The sequence below is a fragment of the Schistocerca serialis genome, chromosome 3 (genome assembly GCF_023864345.2).
Source record: "Schistocerca serialis cubense isolate TAMUIC-IGC-003099 chromosome 3, iqSchSeri2.2, whole genome shotgun sequence".
NCBI lineage: Eukaryota > Metazoa > Arthropoda > Insecta > Orthoptera > Acrididae > Schistocerca > Schistocerca serialis.
In genome coordinates this window covers 429,945,571-429,969,912 of record NC_064640.1, presented here as the reverse complement: position 1 = coordinate 429,969,912, position 24,342 = coordinate 429,945,571, and the positions used below count along the sequence as shown (strand labels likewise).

Genomic DNA, 24,342 nt, shown 5'->3' with positions numbered 1-24,342 from the left:
CTAGTTGCCGCTTGTCATTCCTGCATGAAATCTGATTTCGGATCTAACATTTCGGTTTCGCTTTTCTTGTATTTAACTCTTGCCACAGCTCTAATGCCAAAACCCTCTCATATGATTCACTTGACGCCACATTCGTAACAGTGTCAACTGTGTAGAACTTACGGCATTCTGTGTGAATGGTATCTGGTGGTTCCACTGCAGTATGCCACTAGCCGTGGCTCACTTTAGTTTTATGTGTAAACCCGACTTTCCGCCAAGTGTTAATCGACCTTCATTGTTTTTGAACCAAGTATTTAATTTGGAGCATGAGGCAGCTAGCTCAGGTACATCTGCGGCCACTGACCTTTCTATATACGAAAATACGCTAAAGCTCAATGATGAATGCCCAAATTACCATCTGTTCGTATTTAGTGACAATTCTTTTAAATCTGCTGACTTCCGTGTTTCACGCGGCATGTAAAAATATCTGAATTATGACATGTAAATTTAATTTCACTCTTTTAATCGCGTACTTGGTGCAAAATTCTAAAGAAATTACTTATGCAGTTAGTAATAATGGACATATAACTAGCGGCAAAGACATTAAGATATTCAGAACATACTGCACAATTTTTCATTTAGGCACATGCATCAATAAATTAATTTAGGGGTATTACCTGCTGTTTCCTCAAGAAACAGTGTTTTGAAGTTCGCTTTATATGTTAAAGAACATCAACAAAGATGGAACCGGGAGGTACACTCTTTGGCTATGTAGAGAAGCGTGGGCTTGATGCAACGTGTTTGTTATGTCATGAGGCATATAAATATCGGAAGCGGTCGTCAGAGCTGGTCTTTATGCTTCGTGTGTCGAGGCAGGTTGACCAGTGGTCTGTTGTGAGTGATCAGTTTTCAAGACTACCACGTGGGAAGTGTTTATTTTGTTGACGAGTGATAAGTCGTTCTGTGTTATATAGTATGGCTGATTATTTGATTTGCGGAGGAACTGGTTATGTTCCGGAGGACGGTTTGACAGGTGCTCAGCTCTTTGGTAACGGAGATGGTCTCACGTATAATGACTTCATTATACTGCCAGGGTTTATTGACTTCACGGCGGATGAGGTCGACTTAACATCGGCGCTAACAAAGAAAATCACGCTTAAAGCTCCGCTTGTTTCTTCACCGATGGATACAGTCACGGAATCTGATATGGCAATTGCCATGGCGCTTTGTGGAGGTATTGGTATAATACATCACAATTGTACGGCAGAGTATCAGTCGAACGAAGTTCACAAAGTAAAAAAATACAAGCAAGGTTTTATTCGTGATCCTGTTGTGCTAAGCCGTGACCATACTGTTGCAGATGTAATTAGAGTAAAAAAAGAACACGGTTTTTGTGGTATTCCTATTACAGAAAATGGAAAGCTTGGCGGAAAACTAGCAGGTATCGTTACATCTAGAGACATAGATTTTCTGAAAGAGTCGCAAAATAGTTCCTTGAAACTCGACAGCGTTATGACAAAGTTAGAAGATTTAATTACAGCGTCAGCAGGAGTCACCTTAGAAGAAGCAAACAATATTCTGGAAAAATCGAAGAAAGGAAAGCTGCCTATCATTAATGAAAATGGGGAGTTAGTGGCTCTAATAGCTCGCACAGATTTAAAAAAGTCAAGGAATTATCCAAATGCTTCTAAAGATGAAAACAAACAGTTGCTTGTAGGTGCTGCTATTGGTACACGAGAAGAAGACAAAGCTAGACTAGAGCAGCTTGCTCAGGCAGGTGTGGATGTGGTTTTGATTGATTCCTCACAAGGCAACTCAGTGTATCAGAGAGATATGATATTGTACATTAAGAAGGCTTATCCAGACTTACAAGTTATTGGTGGTAATGTAGTGACTGCAGCACAAGCAAAGAATCTCATAGATGCTGGTGTTGATGCACTGAGAGTTGGAATGGGTAGTGGCTCTATATGCATAACACAAGAAGTTATGGCTGTTGGTCGGCCACAGGGCACAGCAGTGTACAAAGTTGCGGAATATGCAAGACGTTTCAGTGTTCCAGTTATAGCAGATGGTGGTATTCAGTCTGTTGGTCACATCACAAAGGCACTCTCACTTGGTGCATCCACAGTGATGATGGGATCCTTGTTGGCTGGCACTTCAGAGGCTCCTGGAGAGTATTTCTTCTCAGATGGTGTTAGACTTAAGAAGTATAGAGGTATGGGCAGTTTAGAGGCCATGAACAGGAAAGATGCAAAGGGTGCTGCTATGGACCGCTATTTTCACAGTGAGACAGACAAACTGAAAGTGGCACAGGGTGTGAGTGGTTCTATTGTAGACAAAGGTTCTGTGCTTCGCTTTCTGCCTTACCTGCAGAGTGGACTCCGTCATGGGTGCCAGGACATAGGGGCCAGAAGTCTCTCAGCATTACGTTCAATGATGTATTCTGGTGAATTGAAGTTTGAGAGGCGGACACAATCTGCACAGGTTGAAGGAAATGTTCATGGCTTATTCTCCTATGAGAAAAGGTTGTTCTGATATTTTAGACCTTGTAAAATCTTGTATCACGTAGAGGTGTGTTTTGAGGTATCGTGGAGGTTGTCGGTAATAGGTGTTTATGTTGTATGACAGAAGAATTTGATAAAGGCAATTTTTGAAATTGTCTGAACTCTAATTTCAACAGAAATGAGAGCTGACCTGCTAGTTCTGTTGGTAACTGGCTTTTAAAGTGTAAGACTGACTATGAAAGGAATATTCAGATTATTGTGAAGTAAGACTCTGACAGTTGTGGTAGTTTTGTCAAATTTTGTGTGTGTGTGTGTGTGTGTGTGTGTGTGTGTGTGTGTGTGTGTGTGTAGGAAGAAACCTATGTCCTCTATGCATGTGTAGATGTTCAGCTAGATTCATTATATTTACATTTGAATGTAGAAAAATTTTAATGGGCTTTGGTTTTAAATTTCTACTTATATTCCAACTATTATTGTCTGTTGACTGTTGTAGTATTGTGTAGACTTTAATGCATGTCATATTTGATTTGTCTTATGTAAACAAATTTGAAAGCTTGAAGCTGTAACTTGTTTTTACTGTAATTTACTTTCCTTTACTGTGAGAACATAATACAACAGATTGTAAGTGCTGTCCCTTTTCTTGCACAGAATGATCTATCATGGAATTACGAGCAGCTTTTGTCAACGCTTCAGTATCCACTCATGGGATACGTTCCAACTTCATAATGCAGCCACTGAGGGTGAGAATTTGTTTACATAATACATTTTTAGTTTTCTACTAAACTTGTCAGAATCTTGCCTTTGTGAGGAATATGACATTAAAGTAGCTTGTTTCTAATGTTAATGAAATTAATTATATTTTTGACACCTCAGTAAAATTTTTGGTGGAGTTAAAATCATTAATACAGAAGGCATTTAGTGAAGTGTCATTCTGTGCTGGAACAAAAATGAAAATTTTACACTGGAAAATGTGATCACAAAGAATGAAGACACCAATAATTTAAGTGTGACTATTATGAATGAATGAACATTTGTTGACTGTAAAGGGTGTCAAAATACTGTCCAATAGAAGAAAGTTCCTCTATAGTCTGATTAAAACTTGTCATTTGGCATTGCCATATTGTTTTCTAAATCTTACCTTGGCAAAGGTGCAAGCAACATAAAATAAGCTCTAAACACATACAGAACTTCTTTATGCTTGCTGCAACTTGAGCCTGTTAAATAAGATGGGCAACACAGATTGCACAAGTACATCACACTACTTGAAGTGCAGCTGAGCTGATGATTTTGACACATTGATACTTATGTTTTTGGCAGTTTGGCACCTGCCACTTTGATGTTGAAAGCTCTAGTTGGAGGACCAAAGTTCAAAATGTCAAGTGTTGACTAAAAAGAAATTATAATCAGGCTGTAGACATGACCTTTCTATTGACTTTTCAAATGTGAAATTAATAGGATTAAGCTATAGGACCAGAAAGTGAATGTGTTCACTCGAGAATGAAAAAAATGTAAATGTTGTGTATAGAACTTGGATGGAGAAAGCATGTTTTTGTCTGGTCACAAGAAGTAAAAAGCCATTTATAAACTTCAGAACATGGCAGCTGTAATTTTTATCGTGTTTTCATTGTGGCAGAGCTGGTGATGAATCCAGAAAAAAAATCTGAATATTTAATGTAGTTTGTATGCTGGTTGTTGAAGATTAACAGCTAAAACTTCATACTTTACTAAAAGGAAAATAGTAATACTTGAATATTTGCTAGATAAAAAGCGAACATTATATGATCAGAGAATAGTAGTAGTAGGAATAATGTTAGTCTTGCAGCTTAAAGAAGCAAATCAAGAAATTTGGTCTACATTAGTCCAATATTAATCTTTATCAGTGGTTTAATTTATTGTACCTGACTTTTTTCTGCTGTAGACCTAGAAGGTTCAGTTGATAACTGTATTTCAGTGAGTTTGTTAGTTTACCAGTTTTTATATGATCTTAAAAAAAGGTGATCGTAGTGAAATAATTAAATTTTTTGAAGATTTGAGATGTATAAACCATCCAAATATTAAATGGCTTATTTTCATGAAAGTAAGCAGTTAGTGCTACTTTCTGTACAGTGTTTGAGAAGTGGTGGCCAGGGATATAACAGGGATGATAATTCAAAACAAAAAGCCAGGTAAACATGGGTTCTAAAATGCATACCTTGAGAGGATCAATTCTTTCTTAGATACTGTGAAACAAGCCTCTTGTACTGGAGGCACTTTGCTTTCCATATTTTGGAAAGAGGCAGTATGGACCAAAACGAGAAAAACGTCCAGTAAACCTGTGCTCTAAAATGAAGTTCTAACCACTTCTTAATTAGAAGAGTTGTTTCAAAGTAGGAAGATGAACAAGAGCGCATGTTTCCAGAATGAGATTTTCACACTGCAGCGTAGTATGCTGATATGAAACTTCCTGGCAGATTAAAACTGCGTGCCAGACTGAGACTCAAACTCGGGACCTTTGCCTTTTGCAGGAAAGTGCTCTACCAACTGAGCTACCCAAGCAAGACTTGTGACCTGCCTTCAGTGTCAATCCTGCCAGTACCTCATCTCCTACTACCTTACAAACTTCACAGCTTGGTCTGACTCAGTTTTAATCTGCCGGGAAGATTTTTAGAGAATGTGTTTTTGTTTTGAATGATCATTCCTGTCATATCCCTGAATATTGACCATCATTTCTGAAACACCCTGTAAAATTCCCAGGTGACACTTGTCATAGCATGGGGACCAGTTCTTTTTGGATATCAGTCTAGAAATTGACATGCATTGGTCAGCTAGTGTATTTTTCTTTATTCTTATAAAGCAGTTTTCCTATGAACTGCTACTTACACTTGGTACCAGTTTAAATTATTTTGAAGAGTTGCTCACTTCCTGACTTGAATATCATAGCAAGAGTAAATAAACACATTCCACATCCCTGAATGTTCTGATTCATAATGGCATCCTGTCTTCCTGCCATAATGTATGTGTGAAACCCTGGTCTGATGTAAGAGGGTGCCTGATAGCCCTAATCAGATTAAACATCAAATTGTGTAGTTAATATCTTTATTTTTGTTTAGGGTGTTCAGGGAGCAAAACAATGTGCCAGTTTCACAGCCAACAACCATATGCCTATTCACATTTTATCAACACACAATGCTATTCATACACAGCAAGAAACTGATGGTAAATAATAATTCTTTTTTGAAAAAGAAAAAGGTAAAAGGGGAAGAAAACGGACTAATGTGCTTAATGCCAGCCTCAATGACATGTAGTGAATTTTCAGTTTGTAAGAACTATGAAAGACATGAGAACTAATAGTTCTGGAAAAGTTACTAGCTAAAACAAACATGCACAGTACATTGTTCACGTTGCTGGATCATCTGGACACAGCAAACATGATCTATCATGCTTAGGAATGTATAATTTATAGACTCTTCACTAAAAAATCAAATTTGGCATTCTGCTGTTTGATCAGTTCTATGTTGTGCATTTAGATTTTAAGTGAACCTGGTTTCAAAACTACATTGTAATACTGTGTATAATAGCAGTCTAAGCTCTGGGTGGAAGGGGGAAATCTCTGTATACAGCTTGGGTTGTCTACTGGATAAGGAGTTTTTGAACAAAAAGTTGGAAGTATATATTGGCACAGGATATTCTAAAAAACCTATATGGGCCCAACTTGGATACCTTTGGATGTACACCTTGGAAGTAGTACTGTGGAGAAACCTTTCACATATGTGATGTGGAGATGTGTTAAGAATCTTCTACATTAGTGTAAGGTTCAAATCTATTAAAGAAAACAAATGAGTAAAATGTTTTTGAGTTAAATTGTGGAGTTATGCAATAACTATGATAGTATTGCACTTGGCCCCATGTGGCTATTACAGAAAACACACTGTGATATTACAGTAAAATCAAATGGTGACTAAGGAAAACATATTGCACTGTGGAAGATTTAGACGTGTGTGTGTGTGTGTGTGTGTGTGTGTGTGTGTGTGTGTGTGTGTGTGTGTGTGTGTGTGTGTACACTATAGTACCTTTACTTCCAGGTGCAATTTTGTGGTAGACTAATAGAACTGTGGGCTAGGGAACATCATTTAGAAACACAAACCCGACAACAATCAAGGCCTACATCCAGTAATCTCAAAAGTATCACTATTCTGGGATAAATGTCTACCGGCAACACATTGACAGGCACTTCTGTTTGATTATATTATTTGCACACGGTCACTTTTGAAATGTGACTAAACATGTCATCTAAATAAATGTTTGTGTAATTTGTGATATTATGGTGTATTATGCTTTCTGTAACTGCCCTATTCTTAACACCTTATTTATTTCAGCATCAATTAAAGAAAATGCGTGGAATATGTATAAGGCCAATTAGTAATATCAGAGGTCTGTGTAGCAGAATCATTTGACTGTCATCATCTGCTGTAAAAGTTCTAAAATATAGTTCCTTATTTCATCATTCAAAGTATCTCTAAATGGCTGCCTAACAGTGTCTTGGTATCTTGGGAAGACATTGGGCTTGTTTGAGTTGGGTTCAAATCTGCATACAGTAATTTATTTCCTATGGTTTTTCTAAGGTAAATGATGTGATAGTTAATTTTAATAGAACGATCAGTCTGTCACCACTACCAAGATTTCAAGGGATCGCCAGTAACGGGTGAGGGTGGGGGAGGCACTTTAAGTGTTTTCATTTAAGGTACAGATAACTCACCACAGGTCGCACGTTATTTGGTTTATGACCAGTGAAACTCTTCAGACACGAGAACCTATGTTAAATCCCAGTACTAGGATGAAAAATACTAAGATTTCATGTTTCACTTTGAGACTTTCTGGCACATTAAAACTGTGTACTGGACTGGGACCTGCTGTTGTTTTTCTATTTGTCATTAAATTAATATTGATTGTTGGCCATCACCCTTCTCAGTGCATTTCTGCACTTGGTTTACATGCTTGCATTGCAAGCTACTGATGTGCACTACTATGAACTGGAATGTGGCTATACATAGTGAAAAGTCCCATTACAGCTGAGACCTAGTTGGCTTTGTTGAATAATATATAGTCAGTGAAATGAGAGTAGTAATGATAGGGGTTTCATAATTATGCTGGAATGTATGAACATGCCACTGTTCAAACTAATGGCTAGTGGTTCTTATGCAGTCTGTGGCTAGAGTGGCCAGCGTTTGCCCCAGTGAACCCAGGTTTCATGCATGTTCTATTTGAAGTGTCTTGCAGGGCCCACTTAGTCTGAAATGGACAATTTAGAAAGGGCCTGAAAAAGCATAACATATTTAAAGAATAATGTAGCAATGCAGTACTACTGCTGCAATGGAGGTAAAAAAGTTAAATAAAATTAGTGTCGTTATGGTGTGACATCAGATTTTTGTATGCTTAACTTTTTGCTTTCATGTTGGTTACTTAATGAAATTTAATCCTACAATGTAGGCTTTCACAGCCAGGGTTTACTTCAGTTAACTCTTGGGCTGAGGTGCTATGGTAAATATGTAAAGCTATTCCCAATATTTCATCTCTGGCTCTAAGAAACATCTCTGGTGGTAAAATGGCACAGTTAGCTGGAAGTGAAATGTCACAATAGTTTAGACCATGGCCTCTCAGCTTAAAAGTTTTAACTGTAGTAAATGAATTTTGGTTAACTTTCTCATTACTGAGATAGTCATCCTAGCTTGCTTTAAGGTGGCACCAGCATAGTAAAATGTGCATCTGTTTATGTGAAAGAGGCCATTGCAATAAGTTTGAGCAGCAAGTTAAGAAGTTTCATTTTGTGTTACTGGTCTGAGTTTTCGACATGAACTTTAATGAGTAACATGTAAAGGGTCCATGCCATTGCAATGGTTTTAAAATGCCTAAGAGTGAACATGTAAAATTGTCTTCAGGAAAGTGATATTACTGGTAAATTCTGAGTAGTACATTATTTGAATTTATGCAGATACTTAAACAACATTGTTATAAAAATTATTTTGGGTGTTGTTCCTCTGGTGTAATGTACTAACAATTTCAATGATTTGTAATTGAAGAGCTGATTGCAATGTATTATGCACTGTGTGTGTGTGTGTGTGTGTGTGTGTGTGTGTGTGTGTGTGTGTGTGTTGAAATGTATATTCAGATATTTTCTGTGCAGAAGTTGTAGTGAGAGAGTTATCCTTTATAAGGAATGTTTAACTGTGTTCCAGTATTTGTGGTGTTTGTCCAGGAAGTTGACTGGAAATTTAATCCTGAAAATAGATTTAAGGTATTTTTCTTGTTACTGTCACATTAAAGTAAGTTAATTTTGTGATGTGACCAGGTATCCAGTGCAGTATTTGTGGAGCATAATTTTGTAGTAAACATTCCATTGGTTCGCATGCTTCCTAGTTACTAAAAGTTTGGCACAATGTATCTGAATGTGTTAAAATAAACTGAAATGTTAGGTTCTCTCTAAGTTAGTGGATTTGGCTCTTTATTTTAACACAAAGTTGTTGGAGTTGGTGCGTAACTCTTTAAACATGTGAAAACTTACCCTTGGTCTGTAAATTTCAGTATTCATCTTACAATTACAAAAAAAATGTGATGGAATTTCATAGTAAAGCATGACTTTGGCAGATTTATGTAATATAGAATGTCCTGTAACATTGATGCCAGTATTCAGGTTCCAGTGAGTACAAATGAACTTAGCTGTCTGTAAATGAAACACAGCTTAACATTTCTTATTTTGTAAATTCTAGTTTACAAAAATGTATATTTAAAAAACTCATGGTGAAAACTTCAGTACAAGCAAGATGACAGTGAATTAAAATTTAGAGCATTGTTGAGCCTATAGAATTTATCTGGTTACCTTCCAACTTATATTGGAGATGGTTATTTGTATTACATTTTGTAATTTTTCCTATCATTGTATAGTTTTATTTACTGTAAGCTAGAGGCCACAACCTCTTCACAATTGGTAAATATTTTATGGTGCTGTACTGAACATAAAAGCCAGCATTTTTATAGACAGTGTTGCACAGCTTCAGTGTGTTCAAAGAAAACTGCAAGAGCTGTTATAATATTAGTCAAGCAAAATTTTCGTCACAGATTTTGATTTTTTAATCAGTGACATGACGGCTGCTTGTCTGAAAATAGTTCTCTAAATATTCATTAGGACAACTTTTAGTGCTTTAACTTAGTTCCTTAAACATGGATTGTGTGCACATCTTCAAACAAAATAGTTTTGGTTACTTATTTTGATCCATTGGCTAAGTGTTATGCAAAAAATATTGTCTAGAGTGTGAAAGAGCTGTTCAGAGGTTAAAATAGTGCATTTTTAACATTTTACAGTTGATGATGCTCAGAATTATCTACTGAAATTACTGACTGGCTTAAATGTTATGCATATTGTAAAGGTTGTGGTCATAAATTTTCAACCTAATTTGTTGGAAACTGAAATGGTGCCTGCACCCTATTTGTCTGCCCTTGATATTTTTAATGAATATGTACATTTTTTGAATCATGTTGTGTGATTTTTAAATTGTGTAATAAACTAATTGATCATTTTTGTTTTTTTTTTATTGGCACACACTTACACTGTTCCTTTTTAGCATGAGGCAGCAGGAAGATTTTAAATAATGCTTCAAAAAGTCAAAATTAAATGCTTTCTTAACAGTAGTAAGTTAAATGGAACGTGTTTTTATAGAGACTTAATTTCTTATATGTAATTCACTCTGTGGTGTACAAAGAATAAAAGTAAATAGACTGAATTTGTAACGAAGGAGTCATTTAAAAGGGAGGGTTATAATTTTGTGAAATTCAGCTATCTTGGATACATCAGAAAAACTCAATGTGGGCCCACATGCACATGGTTTACAATTTCACTAGTTATAAAAAATGGGAAGTGATTTTAAAACAGCTTTAATATCTAAGCAATACTAAATTAAATCACAACTTGACTAGCAGGAACTACACATTAATCAGTCGATACTACACTGAGGTAGCTTTACAGTCCTTAGCTCTTGCATTTGCTTTCTGGTTCTTACTTCTGCATCCCAAGAGCCACCTCATTAACAGGACGTTTGGAGTCTCAAAAGTCAGGGATAAAACAAATGCACAAAAGAAAGACACACCTACATGGCCAAAGAAGTAAGCAGCCTGAAAATAAAGGAATCAATTTAGTTAGTTTAGATTTATATTAAGCTGGAAAAAGCATGTACAATACTTACCAGAGGTAAAAACTCGACATGCATGGCAGTTTCGCTGTCTAGGTACATGGAATTCATAAGCAGTGGGTTCAGGAGGTAAACACAGTACGTTAAACGGCTGAGTGGTATCCATCCTCTAAACGATAATATAGAGTTGATGATGCCTGAAATCAAAATTGGGTAATAAGATACGTCAAAATACTTGGCAGTGTTAACTTAAAAACTCAACAATTTTTAAAGTGTGCTGAAGTTACTTGAAGCACTGCAAATAAAATTAAGAACATAATTTCTTGTGCATCAGTGTAAAGGATGAGATGGGTACAGCTGTTAGCTATCCATTCTTTATGCTTTGTGCCATATAAATCTTAGGTCTCTAATGACCTTTCTGGGTGGAATGTGAAACTCGTGTGCGTATTCTGTCTTGAACTATTGCTTGTTCGATGTGTGTACATAAACTGATCACTTTTCTTAAAAGAATGTGTGGTAAGTTAAATTTTCACAGAGAAAAAAATACTTTGACAAATGTTACATTTGTGATGTTCAGATTTTTATATACCAGCATTGTTTGTGCAGCATGCTATTATGATCCATGAGATTCCCAGTGCCCATGCAGTTCTACTTAGAGCCACATAAAGTGCTGCTGCAATAACCGGGATATTACGATTGTAGAGACCAAATAATGTGATCACATTGAAAGTGGATCCTAGAAGCCATGCCATTAGCAGTGTTCTCTGAAACAAAATTTAAAACAATTTCACACATTTTGTTCTTCAGTTGACTGAAGATATTTTGCAATTTCATTCATTCAATTGGATTTATAGTGAGCTGTCCAGTTTGCATGATCTTAGCACAAGTTACATCCATTTAAAAAGAAGTTGCTACATGGGAGAAAAAGTAAATTGAAAGTAAAATATACTTCAGCTGTTTAGGCACTCAATAGGCAAGCTGTTAATACTCAAACCAATCTAAGTAATTTTCTTAATTATCAACACTTTTCCTAAAAAAAAAAATTGTTGGAATTTTGTTTGGAAGCAAATACTTCCAGGTGGGAGGGATTGGGGGGGGGGGGGGGGGGGGGAGGAGAAAATGATGATTAGTGTTAAAAAGCCCCAATGATGTCATTAGAGAAGGGACACAAGCCTAGTTCAGGGAAGGTTGAAGAAGGAAGGTAGCCATGCCCTTTTGAAGGAGCCCTCCCAGCATTTACCCTCAGCAATTTAGGGAAATCGTAAATACTTCAGTTATTAAAATGCTTTGAACAACCTTTGGCATTATATCAAGAAAATACAATGTAACTCTCGACCCTTCAGAAAGTAGTCTCGGCATTTAAATATCCAACAAGTGAAGTAAACAAATGGTCTTTTAATAAATGTTATTGAAAATATACTAATCATTATTTATATTGTAATTTTCATACATTATTTACATTCTTAGACTATTATCTTAGTTGATATAGTCCCTAGGTTAGTCACCACTCAATGTTTAATATTTTGGTACTCTGCAGCTCACACAGATCTCAGGAACCTCATTTTTGACTAACAAAATATCGACATCGGTGGCAGAAGATTTATTTTATATTCATTATGCTAGACCAGTGTTGTTGGGCCACGTGCCCTTGAGTGATACACTGTCAGTATTATGTTGTAGGAACAGCCTTTAAAGCATGCTGCAAACAATTGTGTGTACATCTGGCATTATGTGAATGGTGGCCAGCTGCAAGAATGTCCACTTAATAAGGGGTGAAATATTTTTGTCAGTGCTTTCAAGGAAAAGCATGTGTTGAATTTCATGTAGAAAAGGATATCAAGTGTATCTTAACATTAGTATCAAATAAGTTGTTATATTTACCTTCTTCAGTATGAGCTTCCCTTTCAAATAAATAACAATGTAGCCAGTAGCTACTCCAACTAGATGTGGTCCAATGCGCGTCCAAGGTGGATCGTACAAGGTACTAAGCATTGCAAATTGTTGATCTAACCTATACACAAAATCTGATGGGTTAAAGACAATGAAACAGGAGAAAAGTTTAGTACAAAATTTTGCACAGTGATGGCATATACTTACACAGGAATATAACTGTTGATATATGATGAGTAGAAAGTTACTGCTGATGAAGCAACAATTAGTGATCCCAGAATAATAGCACTCAGCAAGAAGTAGCTGGAAAAAATGTAAGTAGCTGTTGATAATGTTTGTAAACTGTTAACACTTTCTTCCAAAAGAAAGCGGAAACAACTGAATCATAGCTCCATGACACTGTTACAAAAATTGTTTAACCCAAGTTGATTTAAGATGAATTTGGAATGTCTCAGCAATTTGTTTCCTTTCCACACACATCACTTAAGAACAAATAATGAATGACTTAATTCTCTTTGCTAGTTTTGTTGGGAATTTGTGTGGTTATTATGTATGAGACTATAGCAAGAGTAGTTACTCATAGGTTTCATCACCAAGACTCACTCTGCTTCGCATTTCTTCAGAAGCTTCAAACACACCCCAAGTTAGGTACGTTAATACAGTAAAAGAAAATTTGAATTTCACACATCCTTGCAGTATGGGTAATTTTTTTTTGCGATTTCACTCTTAAATTTGTTTGGCTAACTTGACTGGATAGTATTTGATACATTATCTGGTGGTCTGCTGGCAAGTATCAGACTTTACTGTGAGGGATGTAAGGATCTGTTCCCAATGTTGATTTAAAATTTCACTGAAAAATCTTTTGTTGAGGGCACATAGGTTCTTTGAGAGAGTTTATTTTGTCAGCAGTTGTTACAGAGGTAAATGTTAGCAAAATATAGTTTGTTTTGACATTATTGCAGTGTTCTCAGTGGGCTCTTTTATTTAATGATTTTATTTTGTCACAGTTTCTGAGGCATTCTTTCGACTGCCATCAGATCTTTTGGTACTGTATTACGTCATTTGCAGATATTTCATGAGTGGAGTGGAAACTGATTGGTTGTTAATGGTATGGTTCCTTCCTGATGTACTTGTTTTTACTGGGGTAAGTTTTTTCTCATGTTGTATTTTCTGAATATTAGAGGATACTCAACAAAACTTTTTGTAACTTTTCAAAACTCTTCAGAACTGGGGGCCAAACCGCACAATAACCCTGAGTTCAGTGTGGGGTGACAGTGGGGTCTCCATCATTTCTAGGTCCTCAGTTCAATACATACGTACAATATATAGTTTCTCACTGAGAGTTATGAAAGATTTTGAAAATGCAATAATGTTTGAAAGCATATGCTGGAACTAGGATACTTGAAATCATTTAAAGTTGTCAATGAGGCAAAACATTGGGCCAACACAGATGTCTACTTCTGTGTAAGCTGTATGGAGTCTGCTTGACACTGAAGGATGATATACAGGGTGAAAAGTATTTAAACCAACAAACTCTGGGAGGCTGTAGGGGACATCAAAACAAATATTTTTTTCCTAATGTCATTTTTTCCTATAAGGAGTATTTAAACCGGTAGAGGAAGATTTCTCTGGCAGCAAATTAATTAAACCAACAAACGCTTTTCCATTTTTTTTATGACCAAGAGACCACACGTCAAAACAACCCAATTTCAATTACAGTAGATTTTCAAAAAATGTGGGTTATCCTCACTCCAAACATGCGCATTGTGCATGCTGAAGACTCCATCACGCCCGAACGTTGCTTCATCGGTAAACAACACAGGATGGAAATGTAGAATGCATTTCACACTGTTCCAGGTACCACTGTGAAAACTGTGCTCTGGGTGGATAATCACCTGGTTCTAGGTTGTGGACACGCTGTAAGTGAAATGGACGTAACAATTGCTCTCGAAGGACTGTTCTTACATTTGTCTGATTCGTCCCCATGTTAGGTGCAATTGCACGAGTGCTGATTGGAGGATCCCACTCCACATGCTGCAAGACAGCTTCCTCAAATTGCAGCGTTCTTACCTTACGATGGCGTCCCTGTCCAGGTAATCTGCTGAATGACCCGGTCTGACGCAGACGTTGGTACACAGCAGCAAAGGTCGTATTATGCAGGATACGGCGATTAGGATATTGTTGAGAAACCCGCTGTGCAGCTCGTCTGTTGTGGTGCGCTACGTAGTACGCACCAACCATATCAGTGTAATCACTCCAGATGTATCGCTCCATTAGTAAACAGAGACAATGCACTACTACACTGGTGGACAGCAGTTGCCTACAACTGAAGAGCGTAATACGCCCTCTGACAACTGAATATCGTAATACGGCCTCCAACGGTTTAAATAATCCTCATAGGAAAAAATGACATTAGGGAAGAATATTTGTTTTGATGTCCCCTACAACCTACCAGAGTTTGTCGGTTTAAATACTTTTCACCCTGTATTTCAGTGTTGGGTGACTTGGTGAAGATTGTCCTTGAGGTCTCCTTATAAAGTATAAGATACACAGGAACTGAAAGCAATTTAGTTCATGGACTGTAGAAATCCCATTTTTCAGTTTCTTGGTGAATGAAAAAATATTGTGGACTGAACAGAGTTGACCACCCAGTGGCAGAACACATTGCTTAGCACAACATACTAAAATTCAATGACTGCTTCACAATCTGTGCCCTCTGGATCCCCCAACCCACCCAGAACCAAATTTTGTGAACTACGTAGCTGGGAGTTATCCTGGAAACACATCCCCCATTCTCGTAATGTCTCTTGGTGTCAATCTTTGCTAGCCCACACCCTCTACTCATGTCTCACCTTTCCTCTGTACTGTCACCTTCTCCCAAATTCACTCCACCATGTCTCCATTGTGTGTGCGTACTCAAGCTCATTAAAGGTTTTGTCCAAAAGCTAGCATAGTTTCCTTTATTTCTTTGTGAGCGTTTTTGAGGACTTGATGCTTCTGCTATTCAGAGGACTGCCCCCTTTATTCAAAAATATTTACATTCTGCCAGAACTTTCCTTGCCATAAATATTGTTGGCAGTTTGTTAAATGTCATTTTAACATGTTGACTGCCATGTGGCTGACACCAGCCGCAGCGGAACTGCCCACCTAAAGCCACTTGTCCACACACAGCTGCAGCAGAACGCGCACTGTGTGCCTGGCCTGGCAGTGAAACATCCGTAAGTGTGTAGCAGTCAATGTGTTAAATGACAAGGTGCACATCTCTCTTCACTGAAGTGTAAATGCATGCAGGAATACTCCCCTCCAGTTAGGAAACCCCTTTTCATCTATTAACAGTCAACAGCACGAGTTCAGTATGTCTTCCATTGTCGTTTGTTAAACAGATTAGTTTTCTCTCACTCGACAATGCACATTTGGGTGTAATGCCTCTTAGGAAGGAAGGCCTTCGGGTTTGAACACTATTCAGCCATGGGGTGTATGTAGTTCTGTTTTGGCTCTATTTATTTCTTTCCCTGAGGGGAGCAGGGCTACTTATATCTCCCAATTGGGAATTTATTTGCAGAAAGTTTGGGGCACAGCTCCAGTATTCACTTTATAGCCTAAGGAAAACCTGCAAAACCCAGCCAGGGCTGCTGGTGTTGACAGCTTTTGCTTCTCATAGTGCTTCACTGTGGAGGCACTATGTTGTTTTGTTTTGTCTTCTCAGCACTTCGGTGTTCCTGCTGTCTTGCGCTTTGGAGCGGGCCTATCTTCTGTGGTAGCGATAGGGCTGGCAGTGGCATTGTTCTTCTTGTTCTTGTCTCCTTATTTTGAGTTCTCTAGGAAATTTGGGTTGTTGAGCCTCTTTTCTTCGCCAGACTCTGAGACAGTTGCATTGATTTGTGTTGTCTCGATCCTCCACACTCGGGGCTGTCCTGTCTAGCACCTCATTGTTGACTAAGCTGTCGTGCCAGTTGACAAACTCCCTAGTTTATACCTCTTGGTCTTCTTGGTTTGCAGCAACACCGGTCATTTTTATGGCACGGTTGGTCACCATTCTCTTCTTCTTTGTCGTGGCCTGCGCTTGAGTGAGCAGGCTTCCATTTGGGATGCCGCTTCAATACCCATTTATGTGGTCAACTGTGATTCTCACGAATCCACTTGCAGAAGGACTCCCTCAGCATGAGGCGGGCTGCTTCCATCTCAGTGTGGAGCACCATCTGGAAGTGGGATACTACTTCTTCCAGGGAGGTGACGATGTCCATTTGCACCCCCCGCCCCCCCCCCCCCCCCCCCCCCCTGCCACTGATGGGCGGGTGGCCGGAGGTGGGGCTGCTGTCGGACTGCTGTTGTTATGTGCCAGAGGTAAGGCAGCGGTCTTGCTGACTTTTCGCCTCCTCCTGCGTTACTTCTTACGTTGCTTCAGCTCTCCGGACATCGCCTTGTTTGTGTTGCTATGGCCAGCAAAGGCTCTAAGGCCATGCCAGCTGGTGATGTGTTGCCTGCTGCAGTGGGTGCACGCCGGGGGCCTTCTCTTTTCCGTGGGCAGGTGTGGCTGGTGTGCTTGCCGGTGCATTTAATGCATACTGGCTGGTTGCAGCAGTACTTTGCCACACGGCCTTCCTGCTGACACTTAAAGCACTGTGGCTTAAGTGTCAAGTCCCGGTGGTAATGGTTCCACTTGCACATTGAAGCTCATGAGCTTACAGCTCATAGAATTGCTCTGCTTCTTCCCTTCTCTGTTGCTCCATGGCTGTGTTTATGGCCAGAATGAAGAGGGGCAGCTTCCTCCTGTTTGTCCAATTGTGTAGTCGGACAGCCACCTCTCCGAACCAAGCTCGCTGCAGTCCTCTGCAGACCATGTCTTCACTGCATAGCCATGGTAACCCTTGTAGGTGTGCCTTAACTGCCGATGGTCTCTTGGTTTGCGCTTGATGCTGGTCTTGCCCTTTGTTTCGTCTTCTAGCTTGCTGAGAAATTCCAGCCAATCTTCTCCTTGGTATCAGATGAAGATTGGCAGTGTCAGAGTTTTTCTGCCTGCCGTCTTCTCTGTGGCCACTGATTAACATCCTCTTCATTAATTTTTTTATATCTTCACCTATTGGTTGCATGCAATTTGTCTGCAGATCTTTATCCTGTTTGTGGACATGTATTTTGTTTTTAACATTTCAAGTGTGTATTATGGGGAGTGAAGAACCTCTGTGGCAAAATGTAAACAAAAATAAACTAGATGTCTCTTTGAATCTTAACTGGCAATCTAGACTGTAGTTATTGCTACAAAATGCAAGATGGATCTAGTTTGTTTGTTTAGACTTTGGCCCAAATAAGTTGCACAGCTGGTGATTGCCATGAGTCTTGGTAAATATATTACACAGATCAGAGTGTAGCTTTATCATATTGTGTTTTGAGATGTGTTTGTGGTGACACTGAATGTATGAAAAGTGAGAGTATGGGCAGACTTAAGATACTACAATGAAAGATCTATGGAAGGTATTTGAAAGACAGTTACCATTGAAAAATATTGGTGGAAGGAGTTTTTTTTCCTCAATACCAGATTGGTATGTTTACAGTAGTAAAAGTCTGCAACAAATGGTGTCAAACTTTTTTTATTTACTTATCTTATGTTAAAAATTATGCATTCCATCAGTTAACTCAACCAAGCAGCTTTAAATGCAGTTGAAGCATGTTTTAAAAGCATGAAAAATGGCAGATAAGCGGTTAACAGCGTAATGCATGTAAGCACGAAAAGAGCAAAATGCAATGACAGCACGTAGAAAAACATTGCTGAGACATTTAGAATAAATCATTATCTGAAAATATAATTTTTTTAAACAAATGCACTAGTCTTTTAATAAAGACTGCACAATGTGCTGGTTAGGTTGTGTAGAATTAACTTTCAATGAATAGTGTTGATTAGATATTAGATAAAAGGTTTTAGTAAGATAATCACTGTAGGCAGAAAAATGACTACGTAGTAAACAAATATCAATGTCTGAAAACAAATACAAAATCAAACCTCCTTTATTTGCTGCATTGTTTATCAATTGGTAAACACATACAACACACAAGCTGATGTTTGGAAAAGTAGCTATTCTGCTCTATAATAATTTACAAATCACTGTGGAGTGTGGTGATTAGGAAGACATGACTGTTTAAATGCCTCTGGGCCTACTGCAGTTAGTCTTATTTGTCTTTGTGATTCCTATGAGTGATAGGTACTACACCACCACAATATTATTGCACATGGCCTGCAGTGGTTGTTACTGGAGACACATGGTGACGTTATAGTAGAGTGGTGACTAAGGAATACACTTTGCACGGTGAATGCATTCAGGACAGTTGTGCTTATAACAGCAAGTGGTTCAGCATGTCATCATGAAAAAAGCGTGTTGTGGGTCTGAGAGACCTAGCCCGTCTGTTTATGTTAGCTTTTTCTGCTTATGCACACTTCATGTTATACTGACTACAAGCAATAAAACTGCTCGAAAATGGCCTGGCAGTGTCCTCTAAGTGATGAAGAAATTGAAAAACTGTTATTAGAAAGTGATAATGATATTTGGATGTAGATCCTGATTTATTCCTGAAAGTGTTCACAACACAGAAAGCGAAATGAGCGACAAACAGCTGGACAGCGACGATAACGTCGTTATTCCTGCAAGAAACTTGAGTACACTCACTAATACATCTCGAGATTCTGTATCAGCTAGTGTGGTTGGTTCCGTTCCCTCTTCCAGTGAATCATCACTTTACTATTTGTCGAGAGATGGACGAACTAAATGTCAGAAAAAAGTTCCCAACCAAAATGTACATACCAGATCACACAATATAATTATGCATTTGCCTGGTGTCAGTGGGGAAACCAGAAATGGTAACAACATTGTCGAGGCCTGGAAGCTGTTCATAGACGACAATTTGCTCGATTTGATAATAGAGAGCAGAAATACTTACATAGATCATGTAAAACCACATTATAAAAGTGACCGAAATACTGCAAGGAACTTGAAAAAAAGAGGAGTTCCAGGCATTTTTGGGTCTTTTGTACATTTCTGGCATTCTTCACGGAGGCAAAATGAATATGGAAGAATTTTGGGACACTTATGGCACAGGGACAGAAATCTTCCCTCCAAGTATGTCACTGTGAAGATTTCGTTTTCTTCTGAGATGTGTTAGGTTAGATAATATTCACACAAGAGAGGAACATAAAAAAAAAGTGATAAAGTGGTCCCTGTACGTGTTATTATCGAAGGATTCACAAAAAACTGCAGAAGGCATTACACAACAAGTGAGTACCTTACAATGGACGAGATGTTACTATCTTTTTGGGGACGTTGTTCTTTCAGAATGTACATTTCTTCAAAACCCGGAAAGTATAGGATCAAAATATTTCTCTTGGCAGATGCAAAAACGTACTATGTAAAAAACTTGGAAGTGTATATAGGGTAACAACCTCCAGGCTTCTTCCATGTGAGTAATGCAGCTGACAATGTTGTGCTCAGACTTGTGGAGCCAGTGAAGGGAACAGGAAGGAATATTACCCTTGACAACTGGTTCACAAGCTGCACTCTTGCAAGAAAACTGCTCACAGACTGTAACCTTACACTCGTTGGGACACTGTGCAAAAATAAAAGAGAAATTCCATTGGAATTCTTGCCTCACAAGAAAAGAGAAATACAATAATCCATATTCGCATTTTGCGAAATTTCACATTAGTGTCATGTGTGCCAAAGAAAAATAAATGTGTAATTTTGCTGTCTTCAATGCATACAAACAATAAAATCAATGAAGAAACCGGTAATATGAAGAAGCCAGAAATTATTACATTCTACAATTCAACAAAGAGTGGAGTGGATGTGGTTGATGCCATGTGTTCAGAATATAACGTTGGAAGGCAAACAAGATGCTGGCCGTTGTGCATGTTTTATGCCATTTAGAACATTACTGGTATAAATGCATTTCTGGTATACAAAGCAAACATAGGACTGGATATTTCAAGAAGGATATTTCTCAAGCAACTCAGTTTGGGACTTATAAAACAACACATGGCACAGAGAGCTAACCAGAGGAATCTCCCGAGCAACATTCGACAGCTGGCAGCACGTGTATCTGGGATTACCATTGACAAGGAAGTTGTTCCAAAAGGAAAACGAGATCATTGTTATAAATGCAAAGACAATAAAACAAAATATTTTTGTAAAAGTTGTGGAAAGTGGCTGTGTCTCTCCCATTTTGTAAAGTTACGTGAAGATTGTGCAGAAAATACAGATCAGTAATATGTATATCGTAACAAGAGAAACCATTTTTTATTAGATTATGCTATGCACTAAAATGTATAATGTTTTGTAATAGCATGCTTGACAATCCTAATTTCATAACTTGTGAGGACGTGAACTGTCAAAAATAAAATAAAACTGTTTTAAATGTTCAAGAACGTTTTTAAATACTGAATAATTTTACTTTCAGATTTTCGGAGCAATACAACATTATTTTCAAAGAAATGTATGGTAAATTTAAATATTAATAAACAATAAAAGAAGTATAGCAGCACTGGTGTTGAAAATTTAAGTCTTACTTATTCCGGAACATAAATAAACCGGTGGGTCTGTCAGACCCAGCCCATCCGTTTGTGTTACTTTTTTTCGTCCGTCCATTCTAGGGTTAAAAACCAATGTGACTGATGCTTTTTATGCAGTTTTTGGCCTCAGGCCAGTTAAAAACTGATGTCAGTGATGCTTTTTATGCGGTTTTTGGCCTCAGGACAGTTAAAAATCAAATTTTCCCATCCAATGTGATATGACCTTGCCGTGGTGTATGGGATTATGTAACTAACAGTATCACACCTGTACACCCATGCACACTGAGTAGGGTACAGTTTGTTTGACATCAAACGTACACCTTAGGCATTGTTGTATGATTCATTTGTCACTTGTAGTCAACCACTATTAAATTATGATGCTTACCGTGCCACCTATTGCCATATTTTGTAACTATTTATTTTTCTTCTGCCATACGTTTCCCCCCTTCTTCGATAATATTCTGTTGTAATTTAACATCATTCTGACAAGTGGTGTTATTTCTACAGCGGTTTGAAAGTTTAACTTTAATTATAATCATCCCGTATACTAACCGTTTTCCGTTCACACCTGACCTCGTGCCCATGGGAAAATTAGCATTAATGGCTTGCTCTTGCCACATGCACTAAAAACATACTACTCCTGATAGCTATAATTATTAGTCTGCAAATGAAGTAAATACTAATGTGATGTTGTTCAGTACACAGTACTCAGTCACCAATAACCTGTTACACCCTGTATGTACCTATTTGGAGTACTGATATTTTGTCTTCTGAATTTAAGTACTGGCAAGCAATTCTTTCTCATAATTGTGTAGTTTTCCAAACACAGTTTTCCTTTTGATACAATATTCATATTACAAAGGTATACCAGTGTATAATCATCCAACTGTTTTCGACTTGATACTGTTTGCAATTGAGGAATACATATTGGTCACAAAAATGAAAAAAATAAATAAGTTCATGTACCTTTCTACTCATGAAACTGCTGTAATAGTGATAAACTGAAACACAGATATTGTTATGAGACAAAGTTAACAGTGCCATCATGTATGGGCCACCTTTGTGTGTTGAACTCATGTATGATTTAATTGAATATCTGCCACATGGAAGGAGGACACAACTGAAAAGTTTTGTAAAAGATGGCAGCCACAGTAGCGCATTTGTTAACTAAACGAAATCTGGTGAGAGACTTGCCAATATGTTATGAAGATTTGTATTTATGAAACATTTCATACAAGAGACAAGTGTGTAGATGCTGACACAGGGATATTCGAACAACTCTCTTAAATTTGTCTGAAAACCTACAATAAATCATTTTTCAAGTTTATAGTTGTGCAATATGTTTTGAATGTGAGCCTTTCTCGTGAAACAAGTGACAATTTTTGCTAATAAGTGAATTTCCCATCTTGTTGCTGATTCAACTGGTCATGTGTTTCAGCAGGTCCCAGACATACCTAAACAATATTAATTTTATGTTGCTAACTATATTGGTAAATAAAGATTATGCTAGGTCAGAACATATCAGGACTTCATAATTAATCTTATGCTTTCATGCATACGAAATTACTGCATGTATACCAAAATGACAGTTACTACTTATCTTAATCAAGAGTTATTCTTGGTATAGCTGCTCTGTATGCTGAATAATATTATGAACATTTACAGACATTCTCAAAACGACAAGAAAATTTATATAGTATGAAAAGGTATACATTTAAAATGCATGTTATTTATATAATATGCTATATCATAAATTAAAAGAGTATGATGGTTAACATTTATCTTGTTAATAGACTGGCAGGTCAATCTGACATTGATCAGAATTGCCTTACTGTGTAACTAGCTGAAGTGTTATGTATACAGTACCCTGTTAGGACTGACACGACATGGGATGAACTTTACCAACAAAAAAGGTGAGTTGTTCAGTATTTGTTTCGGTATAGGTAATTTATGATATTTGAGGACACATTTTAGTCAGTTAATCCAAAGTATTGAATTGCTTCTGCATCATTAAGCTTACTTAGCCTACCATTCATCTGCCCCAGTGCTCTCCTGATCCAACATGCTAGCACCATAGCCTTCCTTGCTTTCCATCCCACTATTCTGACATTGCAATGGTCACTGGTTCTGCTACTTGGAAATAAGTTCCACAGTGTGAATTTGCACTCCACTGACAAAATTTTGAAGGCTGTTCATGATATGCAGAAAATAATTTCTGAGGTTGTTCAGGATTATTTTCTTCCTATCTTGAACAACTTTAAAATTTTGTTAGTGCAGTTTAGGATCACCTTACAAGAAGACTGAAGCAAAATATTGCTGCTTCCTCTTTCAACGGCTTGTGTCCCAGCATCCAAAACCATCCTATCTGATTTAGGAACACTACAGTAATTAGAATCAACTCCCAATCCAAAACTAAGCTAAAAATATACTTAGTGACCATTCAAAATAATAATCACAATAGGTACAAATTACTAATAATAAAAAAAATGGAAATTATATCTTTCCCTACTCTATACACAAAAAGACCCCCTATTCACCTTGAACTATGTGGTGTGGATATTTGCCCCATTCAAATTCTATCTTTATCCACAAGTATTCCAATGCTATGTGGTCCACCTGACATCCTATATCTGATGACCCAACTGACTTGCATGCTATACCAGTTAATGAAGTTTCCACCTCCTTTAACCATCTATATCTCCATTATAAATCTTATTCCATCTGCAGGCTTGTGCCCATTAATATTCGGTCACTTCTCCAGTTCATCAACCATTGAATGCTGCCACAGATGTAATATTACATCCCTCCTTCTCTTCACCTCTATTTGTTTTGCGTTCTCTCACTTATAAATTCCCATATAGATCACGCATATAGCAAACCATACATTTTCCCACATTGGCCCCTCTGTGTACAGGCACAACCCTGAGACCCTAAAGCTTCAACCCCAACACCATTCAGTTACACTCTAACCACAGACCTGCATCTCTTTTCCTTGCACCTCCACCACAATGAATATCATAACAACTTAATGAAGCAGCATAATTATTACCAGCATCTTCATATCCCACCTCAGAACTTGTGCTGGACTAAGTAAATCATTATCATCACCATCTTGAAACATCAACATTGCATACTCTAGGCAACAGCATCAGCCAACCACTACCACACCATCCAGACAACTGCATCACATAAGCAGCCTTTGCTGGTGACTCCGGAACAAATTAGGACCTATGTTGCATCCACAGCACCAGATAGAACC

The 24,342-nt window shown here is 37.8% G+C and overlaps 2 protein-coding genes and 1 long non-coding RNA gene across 3 annotated transcripts in view; 2 read left to right on the top strand and 1 right to left on the bottom strand.

The window, feature by feature from the left end:
• The first annotated feature begins 749 nt into the window (after positions 1 to 749).
• On the top strand, positions 750 to 10,033 carry LOC126470310 (uncharacterized). The gene is made up of 2 exons (XR_007586165.1): positions 750 to 873; positions 3,132 to 10,033. It is a non-coding gene; the product is annotated as an uncharacterized LOC126470310 (long non-coding RNA).
• Positions 797 to 3,115, top strand: LOC126470309 (inosine-5'-monophosphate dehydrogenase 1b). Its single transcript, XM_050098081.1, has one exon. The coding sequence runs from the start codon at positions 955 to 957 to the stop codon at positions 2,512 to 2,514; it is 1,560 nt and encodes a 519-aa protein (XP_049954038.1). The 5' UTR covers positions 797 to 954; the 3' UTR covers positions 2,515 to 3,115.
• Positions 10,034 to 10,329: 296 nt separating the features above from the next.
• The window catches only part of LOC126470907 (nose resistant to fluoxetine protein 6-like), a 326,632-nt gene continuing 312,619 nt past the window's right edge, over positions 10,330 to 24,342 (bottom strand). The window contains exons 11-15 of the mRNA XM_050098938.1: positions 12,740 to 12,835; positions 12,524 to 12,653; positions 11,232 to 11,406; positions 10,697 to 10,839; positions 10,330 to 10,625 (exon numbers count right to left, since the gene is read on the bottom strand). Coding sequence (XP_049954895.1) covers positions 10,458 to 10,625; positions 10,697 to 10,839; positions 11,232 to 11,406; positions 12,524 to 12,653; positions 12,740 to 12,835 — 712 coding nt within the window. The 3' untranslated portion in view covers positions 10,330 to 10,457. The remainder of the gene's footprint in view (positions 10,626 to 10,696; positions 10,840 to 11,231; positions 11,407 to 12,523; positions 12,654 to 12,739; positions 12,836 to 24,342) is intronic.